The following is a 13,940-nucleotide window of genomic DNA, read 5'->3' as shown; positions in this document are numbered from 1 at the left end:
AGGGTGAGTAATTAATCACAGAATTTTCATTTTTGGGTGAACTAACCGTTTAATAGATTTCTTTTGACACAACAGTGACACTGTTCATGTCTGTTGATTTCCATAGTCACATCCACCAACATGATTCCCTGGACCAGGAATGACTTCCTTGATGATGATGCTTTGAGCGGCATGATAAAACAGTAACAGTGAGATGTTACAGTCACTTATATTCTGCTCATTACATTAATAGGCTACTACAGCTGAGTTTTTGTTACAAAACTTACATGTCAGATAGCCTAAATGTGTGTAATAAATTCTCATACAGACAATAAGAACAGTGTGTGTGTCTGTGCTTTTCACAAGTTCCCTGTGTGTTGACGGAAATCACATTCATTTTTTTATTGTTTTATTTGATCACATAAATCTTTTTCATTATTATAAAAAAAAGAAGAAGATTTCATTTGAAATTATCACACACTGGCTTCACTAAAAAAAGATTATCCTGCAGATCAAAACAATAGTTTCTCATAAACTGTGACCAAGAATAACCCACACACTTCTACTAACCGTAAACACTTACCAGGAAATAATTCAATTATTTCCTGGTAAGAAACAATTGTTGGGTGTAAATGCTGGTTAAATGTTAGCTCTAAATCTCCTAAATTACACAATAAATGCTCACACTCCACTGGAAGTAATTGATTTAATAACTGTGAGTTTTACATGAGGGATTCGGTGTGTAAAAACTACATTTAATTGTCCGCGGTGGTGTTGAAATTTGTTTTGAGGACCAAGAATGTATCCAAACACTATGTCTGTGGTGTAAACTAAGTAAACCTGTGTCTGTACAACTGACTCTCTGCCAGCCTCTTGACAGGTTTGGAAAACTACTGGAGGGATTTTTTAGATTTTAATCTGCAATTATCTTATAAAATTATATCATATTGGCAGTAAAATGCAATATATATATATGTTCTGACCAATCACAAACCTGAAATGTAACAATTAATCATCTTAATCGCCGATTTAGATTTTAAAATGACCCAAATTGTCTAACTTTTGTTTTATAGTTTTATGTTAGAGTCACAGTGCTTGTGTGAGCCGGTCTGAGCCTAATATTAAACTGGCTCCTGAAATATTAATTAGGGAACGTCATTAGGCCTTTCTGATTGGCTGAAAGGCAGGCGTTGGTAGGCGGGCCCTGTACAGCTGACGAATAAACGAAGGTACTATCTTATAAATATTAATTAGATTACGTGCCTGCCCCCCACAATGAACGTCCCCGAGAAACGTCAGCGCGATCTAATTAATATTCATGAGCGAAACCGTCGCAATAGTAGGAACCGTATTTTCGACACACAGCACAATCATGAGTGGCAGCCGGTGGCCCTGGTTACTGTCGTTAGCCGAAGACTAGTTTATTACGAGAAGAACATGCGTTGTGAGAGTCGTGTGATCGTGCAAGCGTTAATGTACTAATATTAATTATATCCGTCTGTTTTCTTGAAGGAGGAGCGGGATACATGACAGACACACAATCCTTTCAGGACATGTGAGTGTACTTACATTAAACAGCCATCTTGTGCTTTTAACAACGATTGTTGCTTTTATTTACTGCATCAAGTCCAAATCAAACGTATTATGTCATTATGTTAATGAGGCTTTGATGCATTATTCATAAGCAGTTTACTGTATATCTATGGCATGGTAGTGTAGATCACAGTTCTCTAATTACAATATCTTACTCCTCAGGGTTGTTGAAAGCATAAATATAATAATATCCGTTTGTTTTCAGGCCTTCATCCACCTCTACATGCAAACACGCACATGTAAAGACAGCAGGTGTATTTTTATAATAATATGTTGTTTGTTATGCATCCAGCACTTCTGGTCCACCTTGCTTTGAAAGCTTAAAGGGATAGTTCACCCCAAAATGACAATTCTGTCATTAATTACTCGCCCTCATAAGTCCTTCGTTCATCTTCGGAACACAAATTAAGATATTTTTGATGAAATCGGAGAGCTCTCATAGACCAACGCAACATCTATGTTCTCAGATCCAGAAATGTAGCACGGACATCGGTGGCTCAACTTTAGTTTTGCGACGCTACGAGAATACTTTTTTTTGCGCAAAGAAAACAAAAATAAGTTACTCAACCATTCTTCTCCCCCGAGTTACGTCTTCCACCATTTTGGAGAGTACCTAAGAACGTATTTGACGTAATCCGCGTTGTTAACGTTCGGGGAGAAAGTGGCGCATGAATGTAATCTGCGTATTAAGTGTTGTTTACGTTTAGAGGAAAGCATGCGTATGCGTTGTGATACTCTCTAAAATGGCGGAAGACGTAACTCGGGGGAGAAGAATGGTTGAGTAACTTATTTTTGTTTTCTTTGCGCAAAAAAAAAAGTATTCTCGTAGCGTCGCAAAACTGAAGTTTAGCTATTGATGTCACATGGACTGTTTTACCGACGTTTCTGGACCTGGGAACATTTCAGTTGCGTTGCTGTCTATGGAGGTCTCCGATTTAATCAAAAATATCTTAATTTGTGTTCCGAAGATGAACGAAGGTCTTACGGGTTTGGAACGACATGAGGGTGAGTAATTAATGACAGAATTTTAATTTTGGGGTGAACTAACCCTTTAATATAACCTTATGACAGTATGTATGCAGCATACTTGCACTGTACTATAGTATACTAGCTGTATCAACTATATGGAGCTGCTGAGGACATTTGTCCAGCCTCTCACTGCGTCCTGTCTTAAAACAATGAGCCCTATGTAGTAAACAGCATGTGGGGGTCAGGCTGATACCTGATCCATGTTCTGGTGACAGTGGAGTCATTGTGCACTTACTATAACCTACGGTAGTGTTCTTAGTGTGTCGTCTACCGCATCTCACATAGAAGACGAAACCAGTGTAGCTCAAAGGTTTTAACTGTCCAGGTAGTTTAGGAATACACATGAGTACACAGCAGCTCCTTAGTGCTGTTATTGGTGGAGGCTTTCAGACGGACCTGCAGAACCTCAGGTCTGTTCCTGGGAGATGTTCAAAGCTCGGCTGTTTATGAGGAATTTCATGTGCCAGCAGAGAATCAAACATTATGTCTTACATTTCATCACAGCTCCTCCAGCCATATTTATTAAAATGTTGTGTCAAGCTGTCTGCCGTGATGCTTGGGTGTTGTGGGTGGTTCTTGTAGCCCAACTAGTTAAGCATGGTGCTCGAAACGCTATGGTCATGGGCTCAGTTCCTAGAGAACACACATGCTGATAGTCAAGTCACTATTATTTGTATAGTGCTTTTAACAATGCAAAATGTGTCAAAGCAGCTTTACATCAGCTTTACAGTATTTAGACGGGGGAATAGTGTGTCCAAATAGTGTCATTCTCCTCTGGCCAGATAAAATCAGCAGTTTAAATCTAGGCTGCAGCAGAGTCAGATTGTGCAAAGGACTCATCTGGTTCCTGTAGTCTTGTCCCGATGGCCGTCTAGGAGACAGGGTCTTCACTGGGGGTCAGTCTCTGGGGCTCATCTAGTTGTCCTGGGCTCCGCTGACGTTCAGGGCTGTAGAGGTCATCTCTAGGTGCTGATCCACCATCTGATCTGGATACAGTCTGGATCTGGGTGGCTACAGTGATCTCGGAATAAGAAAAAACAGACTAATATTAGCATAGATGCCATTCTTCTAACGATGTAACGAGTACATCGGGTGTTTTGGGAAGTGTTCCCGGTTCCGGTTGACCTAATTAATGCAGCCTAACAATCCTTTAATGGATTTGAATTTTAGAAATGCGATAATGTATTATGTGTAAGCCAGGTTAAAGAGATAGACCATGGCTGCATTGTAAAGTTGCACTAGGCCTAGATAGTGTCTGTCAAATGTAAATAGTGTCCAGTATAGTAAGGGTTTGTGATTGGTTAACTGATAATGGTTATCAGGTTAATTGGTTATCAGATAAAGGTTAGTTGACGTGCTGAGCTTAAACTGGCAAACAATTTGCACCGTTAGGGACCATTAACACAGAACATGTTTTGCATTCAACTGCACTGTTTTCCATTGTTCTCCTATGTAAATATGTGCTAGACAGACAGTTTGACCATTGTGCTTGTTTTGCATCCTTTTTCAGGGTCTCAACACATTAAAATTAAGATTATTTTTAAAATATATATATTTTTTTTTTTTACTTTTAAAAATGTATCTGAACTGATGTGTGATGAGATGCACATTGAGAAATCTGGACAAATTATGACTGTCTTATGGAACACTAGCAATATTAACATATTTTGGTGAAAATATAGATGTACAGACATCATATATTATACAGACATGCTTGTATGAAATCAGCAAGACTTCCATTTAAAAAGTTTGTGAAGTCAGTATTACAGAATACATAGTGTTGGAGTGTTTCATTTATTGAGAAGTCACATTATTTGAAGAAAACTATTGCACATTTTATATTAACCTGTAGACAATTGTTTTGTTTTTTTAATACTAATTTAAAATAAGATATTTTTTGCTTTGATCCAGAGTTTTATTTTAGTGCATCACTATTAAACGCCTCCTAAACAATGAGTCAGATCCAGGATCAAGCCTAATTATACAGTGCTTTCATGAACCCACTGACTAGTCTGTTTTTAATATACTGGCACGTCCCTGGTTGATGGGACATTGCTGCGTGTTACCATGAGGTTGCTAGAGTGTTGGTTGCCAGAATGCTCCTGTGTGTTTGCTAGAGTATTTAGGGTAATTTACGTTTACGTCTGGGCAGTTTCTATGTATTTTTTTCTTGTCTGCTGTGAAAAGAATCCTGCACCCTCAAATCTCTGATCTGTGAAGCCATATGGACACAGCAACCAACATTAAGTTCACTCTGACAGACAGAAGTGTCTACAGCCTACAGCATTCATTTAGTCTCAATATTACAAATACTGTCTGTGTCTGTCTTTTGGAGAGATAAACTCATATTGTGCAGTCAGACGTGGGTGATTGTGTTCATCTGACATTGGTTACTCCAGAAGTTGGCCTAATGCCACCCCGTGACAATACATAAACAGACACTGTTATTGTGATTTGTGCATGCTTCACGGTTGCTACATGTGACAGCACCAGAAGATATGAGGACAATCAAGGGAGGGAGACTGCTAACTAACATTTATCTGATAACTTTGACCGTTAGTTCATCAGGGGCGAGATTCATGATAATCTTAAGAAACGAGTTAAGAAATATCTTATGCTAAATTCTTAGAAGTTTGTAAGAAGTTCCTAGTTTCAATTTAAGAAGAAAATACCAAGAAGTTCAAATATTTTCTTAAGAAAATGACAGGCTTTGGTGTTCTCTGATTGCATGGCGCTCTTGCTGATCAATCATGTATATTTTTGTTACCATAATAATAAGCACATACACTATTTTCATTGCTTTGCTACTGACTTGTTATTTAATGACACTGTAACTAGTTTTAAAAACTTAGCCTACTTTTAAAGAGCTTGTCTTAAGATGGAGCAGACTTTTTGGATTCATTTGCTGTCTTTCTTTTTAGAGGGAGTATGTCCAATGCACGCTGCAAAATGCATTCTGTGTATGGAAGCTCTCATGTGCCAATGTTGCAGTTATAAAATTAAAAACAGGGTCCCTATTTGATCTTTTTTGACTCTGAATTTTGAATTCAGAAAGTCTTTGTTTACAATATTGATCATCTTGTTAAAGACCGATCATTTTTACAATTGTAAATCCTACAATTGTAAATTTGTATTAAGAACAATCTTTAAAAAAATAAAGACATTTTTATGATTGATAGTTTTTCTATATTAGGGCAATTCCATGCAAAAGTCATCCTTACCATGAAAAAGAATAAAACCCTGTTTAACTTGTGCATTTAGGTCTGTATTTTACCGCATTAACGTGCTTCCATCGAAATTTGAAGGAAATCGCTATGTTTATCCACCACATATGAGCACTCGTAGCGTTAACCTAATATAAATGTGCTCTAGGCTATTAATAATGTTCAAGTGTTTGTGCGGAAAATAATTAATGCTCAAGCATGACAGGGAGGCGCTCTCGCGACCACTTGCATTTTTTCCTCATAATAAAACAACTTAAAACTGGGTGCCTTACCTGAGAAATATATCTACAGAAAGCTTGTCTACTTTTGAACAAACCAAATCAAATACTCCCTGATTATGTAATTTGTGAATGCATTCTCTAAAGGCACGTCCAGTGGAGATTTGTGAATTTCATTTTTGCAGCCGACAAGGACTCCTGAAAACATTAGTTTATTAATAAAAAAAATAAAACGTGTCCCTTTTTCATAATCATTAGGCTAATTTTGCTTGTGCTTTATGGCAAACTTTATGCATGTGCTTGAGCGCGGAATATGCTCATTATGGAGTATTATGATACTTTAATAGGTTTCTGGTTTGTGCATTGTAAATGTATTGCAGTCTACGGATGCTTCATAAATCATATGCATACCGGCACGCATGTTTGTCTCTTTGCTGATGACTGATAAAGGTCTATTGCTGTGTCAGGCTTACCGTATCATAACATTTTAGAAATGCATTCATACTAATAACATTTTAGAAATCGCATTCTCAGCTCGCCAAAACTATTTTAAATGCCATTGTCAATATTATCATGTTTAAACATTTTATGTGTTTCAAATAACTCTTGTCGCTATCTGCGCTGCATGCATGCAGAGTGCAAGATTTGGCGCGTATACTTATCATTTATTTTTATTTTGTTTGTCTAATTTTTATTTTTTTTCACTACACATCTTGTGGTTTAATTTCGTATCATTGCATAGTAAAAATAATTCACTTTGTTATGCAGATGCAAAAGGTCTTCGCAGTCTATATATTTGAACAATAAGCCTATTATATTTAGAATATTTTATTTTAACCTGTTTTGTACCTTTAGTTATTTAATGCATAAGCAAGTCATTAAAACTTTTTTTTTAACGCGGCATCCGTTTAATCTTGATCAACAACTAGCGGCGTTGGTCAGATCATTTGAAAACGTCAAATAGCCTTCAGTTTATATGTTATAACTGCACCTGACTCGGATGTAGACTGATGAGGATTTATTTTAATGTGGATTCCAACCTTTAGCCTTAACCTATAGGCTATAAATGTGCTATATTTTTATAAAAGTGTTTGTGCGAAATATCAATTGATGCGCATGCATGCGCCTCGCCAGTGCGATCACTTGCATTTGTTTCCTGATAATGAAACGACTTAAAATCAATTCGAAACTGATTTGATCTAAATTCATAATAACAATAAAACGTTGCTTTTGCAAAATAACGAAAACATACAGGATGTGCTTTCTGCCGTCTCTGTGAACTAGAGCGCGTCTCCAAAAAGAACCAAAACTCAGCATGTGTCTCTCACATAGAGAAATATATCAATAGAAAGGTTGAAATGTCTACTTTTAAACGAACCAATTTAAAACTAAATTAAATGTATGAAGGTTGCATTCTCTCTAAAGGCAAGTCCAATGGTCCATACTGTGGAGATGAGAGACAGCACTGTGAATTTCTTCTTGGAGCCGTCAAGAAAACATTAGTTTATTAATAAATTAAAATGTCTAATTTTCCTATACATTAATAATCATTAGGCTACTGTTACCTGTGCTTTGTGGCAAATTTTATACGTGTGCTTGAGCGCAGAATATATTGGAGCTTATGTCTATACATTTAATATAAAATGTGCGATTAGTTGAATAGCCGAACAACTAGTTAACTAGAAAAATCTTTAATGGGGGGCAGCCACTAGACGTCTCTTTTAAAGTTTTTAAATCATTTTTATAGGTTTTTTCATAGTCGGCTGAATTCCGCTTTCAGACTGGTCTCGTCCGTAACGGAGAGATGTCACGTCCATAACACTGATTTTTATTTTTCCTCTGAAACACAAAAACGAAATTTTAAACAAAGTTGATATGTAATGCTTTGTAAATAGCCAACCCTTCTCCATTCGGCAGATGTTGTTGCTTCTGAGCTGTGCATTGTAATTCGCAGAAAGTCTACAAAATATGTGGTCTCCCAGAAACTCGTGTTATTTTTAGTCATGTCCGGTAACGCATGTGTTTTCCCCCCATTTAAAATATAAAACAGGGTTATAGACTGATACTTTTCTGATGTCTGGACTCTATTTTAAGGGGTTTAGAAAAATATAAAAAGATGGTTTAATATATTGGTGATAAATATAATTTATGAGAATTTATATTTCAGATTTTGACTGCAAATGTCACGTCCGTAATGGTGTAATTGCCCATTATTGTTATTAATGAGGGTGTGATTATAGGGGTGGTTAGAATGGATGAACATTTAGTTTCTCTGGCTTGCTCAGTTGGGGACACTTAATTTCTAGCGATTATCGTCAATTTGATTTCACAGATACTAATTAAACTAAACTGAACTAGACAATGACATCTCTGAATTCAATAATGAAATGGGCCTTTAACTAAAAATTGAGTGTTTAATCTTATTATTATACATTACTGACACTCTATCCTCCAATTTGGTACTGTTAAGTGCTTTGACCCGATCTGTATTGTTAAAAGCGCTATATAAATAAAGGTGACTTGACTTTTAAAATAAAAGTAAAAATGTCAGGTTTATCGTCACTGAATGGCTTTTCTGAGGTAACGCAACATTATGTGACATTGTTTACAAGCGGTTTCATTGACGTCTTTCAGAGATTGAAAGACTGATTGATCGATTGAGACATGATACGGATTTTGTTATGGAAGTTGTACTGTAACGTACTTTCAACGTACCTTCTGATGTTCATATTTGGTGCTGTGTAACTAGTAGTATTGTGATTTATTTTGCTTATTGCGATTTAATGGATGGGATGCATACTACAATGTTCTGTTCTTTCATTAACCAAAAAGTGATGCGCAGACTCTGTTAATAAATAAATGCATAATTCAGCCTATATACTCCCGGTGCGATGAGACTAAAACAATAAAACCCACTCTAAACGAGGCATTTATTGCATTCAGTGGGGACATAATTACTGATTATAATGACTCATACAGTCTTTTTCCGCGTTGCGTAAACAAAACACCATGTTTGCATTTGTGATAGTAGAAATGCCAAATAAGCACTACTCTACCTCTGCTCAAACTCGCATTTGAATAGTCAGTAGAAAATTCTTTCAATATCGAAACGCACTTACATGCTGTGAGTCAGAAGCACCAGACTGTCCTTGCGACATTGGAATTGCCCCACTTTATAGTGTTCACAGCCATTCATAGTGTTCACATTGTAGGCTACTCTCTCCCAGGTTCAGGAAACAGTCCTCCGTAAAATGCGCTGCACACACTCTAATATTTGTGTTGTACTGTTCTGGAACAGTGTTGTAAATATAACTTAGACCACTGATTTCTAGTTGTGTACTCATTTGGAAGCCAAAAACAAAGTACTTTCGCTTTCACAACGAAATACACAGCGTCTCCACGACATGGTGGCAGCAGCAACAATACTACAGCCAAAATAAAAGTTACGCCTTCTTTCATTGCATATATGTTTGGGCGGTGTTATGCAAAGTTTCCCACATCGTCATGTAGACATGTGGGGGCGTGTTTGAATGAGTCGTTTTAGGAAGGTGTGGCAGTGTCTTAACTTTTATAAAGAATATCTCTTTGGGTTTGAGACTTTAATCTTTGCAACTTTAGGGACCTTATGTATGCATGAACAGCTTGTAACACTCCGTGAAATTGCATCATATGACCCCTTTAACCATCCCCATCAGAACACAACGTACCACCAAAAATCGCCACTGTAACCAATCACAACGTTTGAAATGAGGCCTTATTTTTGCCATTTTGATTTGTGTGAAATGTTAAATTTGTAGAATCCAGTCACGTAATGACTGTGTTTGTCTGTATGATCAAGTACGTATGTTCACCTCTATGTCTTACAAAAGCCTTTGATGAAGGCTGTCATTGTCCACGGAGCAACACATGATCCATTTGAGAGGTCATAAACACTCGTGCTACAGATAACTAGTGATTTTCCACTGGTGAAAGTAAGAGCTTGTGTAGATAAGCTGGACTGCTTCCAGCAGCTGCAGGACTCAATATTTGATGAGTGAACAGATCCAGCCTATCAGATATCTGTTCAGTTTATTAGTGTTCACAAATACAACACACGCCCAGAGTTTGAACGCTAATGCCTAGATATATGCTTATGCACATAATGTTATCTAAATACTGAGTTTATTCATTCATGGCTTAGGCCTACATGATTGGTGAAACATTCAGTTTGATGCACTGGACTGGATTGATGTCTCTCTTGATCTTACACCTTTATAACTTTACCAACCCTACACGGAGAAGCATCAAGAAATATGTGACTGATGAATGTCCAGAGTGAGAAGGCTGGACTCTAGACAAAGAAGAAACTCAAATATAAGAGTGTCATGGTTGTGTAATGACTGTAATCATTTACACACCCTCATCTCATTCCAAACCAGAAAGACTTTCACGTATCTTTGAAACACAAATGAAGGTATTTTCATTGAAAGTCCATTCCTCCAAAATTTGGACACTTCAAAAAGTTTATAATGGCATTGTAAAAGTAATCCATATGAATTGAGCTGTTTAATCCAAGTCTTCTGAGACATAATCACTTTGTATGATGAATAGAATAAATGTAGTTACTCGCATACTGTGGAGCTCATCAAATATAGTAAGTGGAATATTAATAAAAGTGGGGTTAAGAATGACAGTGACCTGGCATTAAGTGCAGTTTGCAAAGCCCTTTCATGAATTTGATGACATTTTGGTGAAATTGACTTTCAGTATAGGGACAGAAATTTTGTTTCGTTAAAAATGTTTATTTGGGTTTTGGAGATGAACAAAAGATATGTAATTGATGACAGAATAAAAAATTTTGGGTGAACTATCCCTTTAAATGTGAGTGGTTTTAATTTACCCTCAGATTTCTTTTATTTCGCTCGTAATTCTGCTATTATTTCTGGGTTTTTATTCATGTTTTGTGTGTCTGTAGGTGAAGACAAATCAGGAACCAGACGTGGTCTATGAGGAGAAAAGTTTGTTCTGCTCTTCCGGCTGACTTGTGTTCTAAAGCTTTACACATCACTTCATCACAATGGTACGTTCACATTTCTCTGCTGTTATAATAATGTGTTTCTACAGGTTATCTCTTAATATATAATATTATGCTGGTGTCATTCTGTGCAGTGCTTTGTACAGCAGATATTAAACACGATTATTATATTGGTAACACTTTACTGTAAGGTCACATTTGTTAAACATTAGTTTATTAATACATTATGTAACATGACCTAACATGGGGCAATATATTTTACAGCAATTCTAACCTTTTGTAAATGAAAATTGAATTCAATTAGTTTTATGTTCGTTCACGGTGCATTAACTGATGTTATCTAAAACAACTTTTGACCTTAACATGTTTTAGTAAAATCTAGATTAGCTTTAACTAAGATTAGTAAATGCTGTAGAAGTGCTATTAATTGTTAGTTCATGTTAAATGAGAACCGGTAGAAATTTGTGAACTGGTTTTGGACTATTGTTTCTATCGCAGTTACACGCTCATTTGACGTTGCTGTGCTGCATGGTCACAAAAACCTATCGTCTGCATGTGTTTTTAAGCATTGCGGTTTAAAAACAAGTCATTTTAAGCTGTTGAAATCCAATCAGCAGCGAAAGAGATCTCATTTTGCTAGATGTGCGCGCGCTGTCTGTTTCTGAGCGTTGTCAGAGTTATTTTTGCCATTTTGTAGGCCTTGAATGGTTAAATACACACACTTGTATTTGTCAAAATACCCATCTTTGCAAGTATCCTTGTAAACAAAGTAATTTAGGTCTTACGTGAAAGCAAACAGTGGAAAAGAAACGTGTAACACTATATCGGACCCAGGCAGCTCTTAAAGTGACAGCAGTCTAATATTCCTGCTGTCTGTTAATCAAACATCAGAAGAGAGAAAATCTCATTTGTAACTGTGCAAATTAGATATATTTCTTCTTACTACAGTGAAGAATATGCAGGTTTTTTTTTTTTTTCATTTGATTGCTTTATACAATGTATGTATAATTTCTTATTAATTTGTTCTACTGTAGTTTTTTTTTATCCTATTGCTTGTAATTAGTTTCTTATTCTTATTTAATCGCTGCCTGATTACTTGTCTTCAGCGATCTTGAGATTTTAGTTTTCTGTGATATTGACACTTTTGGAAATTGTTATGGTATCAAAAATTTTAGAAAAAATAACTATATCGATATATATCGTTACTGTGAAATAAACTAAAAATGATCTTGGTCGCCCACCCCTAATATTAACAAATGAAACCAAACCTTATTGTAAAGTGTTACCATTATATTAAACACACATAATCATTCAGGACAAGTTAGCTATTAGGACTGACAAGTCTTTTTTTTTAAATCTGTAATTGTGCACATCCTAATGAGATGGTTTTTGTCATGGTCATTGGATTTTGCTTTTATTTACTCTCGTAATTGAACTACCTATCCTGTTTGCACAGATCACTGTATGAAGATATTTGCGGCTATGGCCAGTGAACCACTTGAAGGGTTCCATGAGGTGAACCTGGCGTCACCCACCACCCCAGATCTTCATGGTGTTATAGACCCGAGCCCACCAAAGCACAACGCTCCCCCCAGCACACTGTACCGCACACACTCTTTGACTTCTAGCCAGAACGCACCCAATGCTCTCAGAGCTGACCAGCTGCCCACCCAACCCGTGTACTCGACCCCCTGTCACCTCGGCACAGAGGACACCCTCAATGACAGGTAAGACTCCAGGAACAGCAGGTGAAACAAACACGGTGTCTACACTCAGGGTTGCCAGGTCTGAGAAACAAAACCAGCTCAATCACTATTAAAAACAACCCCAAACACATGTTTTCCATGGTTTTCCCCTCAGTCAGGGGTCCCCTTCATCAAAATTGTGTTCTGGGAATTAGAGATTTAATTAAATTAAAGATTGGTTTAACCTGTGGACTAAAAAACAACCTGTGGCAACAGTGTAAAAGTAGCCCAATTCGGCGGTAAAACCGTGGACTTGGCAACACTGTCTATACTGTATGTAGTTTGACAAGCTACTACAGTCAGTTAATTTTAGTAACCGACTATATATATGTTTGTGTGTTTGTATAATACACCTCATGTCACTCCAAAGCTCTATGACTTACTTTCTTCCGTGGAACATAAAAGAAGATATTTTTAGATATATTTTTTTTATTATTCATAAAATGACAAGTCATTGGTCACAAAAACTGGTTTGGTTACCTGTATTGTTCAAAATATCTGCTTTTATGCTGCAGAGTACAAAGTTATGTCATACAGGGTTGGAACGACATGAGGAACGATCGAGTGAATGTCATATTGAACAGAAGTAATGCGACACTGTTTCCCTGTCCCATTTCCGTTTCCTGTCCCACTGTATTTGACAAAAGCCAAAAATAGTATAAAAAAAGGAAGTATTTCGTATTATTTTGAGGAGATGCCATCATAAGCTTATGAGCAATAGCAGATGTATTTGGATATGATCTACAATAGTTGGAAAACATTACAATTTTTAAATGTTTTTAATTAAAGGTGTCATAGAATGCATTGATGCAATATTTTAAATTGTTCTACATAGAAGGAATGTGGCTTAGGTAAGGGCAAAAATTCTCCAGAAATGGTTTTACATGTCCATTTACAACCCTAGGATTTCTCCCTAGAATGAAATGGTCCGTTATTACCTTATTTGGAAGGGTCATGAATAATAATGTTGAGCTGTGCTCTGATTGGCTGTTTCACAGTGCGGCTCAATGTTGAGCTCTGCTCTGATTGGCGGCTCATTTCAGTAGCTCACAGGAAGGAAACACAGGGAAAATGTATATTTCAGTACTTTCTTGCGTTTATATCGTTGGATAATTATACTGTAAATAAAATGCGGGCA

General features: G+C 36.7%; 1 protein-coding gene across 10 annotated transcripts in view; it reads left to right on the top strand.

Moving 5' to 3' along the window:
* Nucleotides 1-1,297: 1,297 nt before the first annotated feature.
* Nucleotides 1,298-13,940, top strand: part of LOC306858901 (rab-3A-interacting protein-like) — a 36,774-nt gene continuing 24,131 nt past the window's right edge. For 6 of the 10 annotated variants that reach the window (XM_079399697.1, XM_079399691.1, XM_079399696.1 and 3 more), the window contains exons 1-3: nucleotides 1,313-1,534; nucleotides 10,998-11,102; nucleotides 12,514-12,784. In XM_079399697.1, coding sequence (XP_079255823.1) covers nucleotides 12,522-12,784 — 263 coding nt within the window. In that variant the 5' untranslated portion in view covers nucleotides 1,313-1,534; nucleotides 10,998-11,102; nucleotides 12,514-12,521. Of the gene's footprint in view, nucleotides 1,535-10,997; nucleotides 11,103-12,513; nucleotides 12,785-13,940 lie in introns of all 10 variants that reach the window. The other 4 variants (XM_079399695.1, XM_079399693.1, XM_079399698.1 and 1 more) reach the window with 2 other exon arrangements.

The sequence above is a fragment of the Barbus barbus genome (assembly GCF_936440315.1).
Source record: "Barbus barbus genome assembly, chromosome: 39".
Lineage (NCBI taxonomy): Eukaryota > Metazoa > Chordata > Actinopteri > Cypriniformes > Cyprinidae > Barbus > Barbus barbus.
This window is presented reverse-complemented; position numbering and strand designations above follow the sequence as displayed.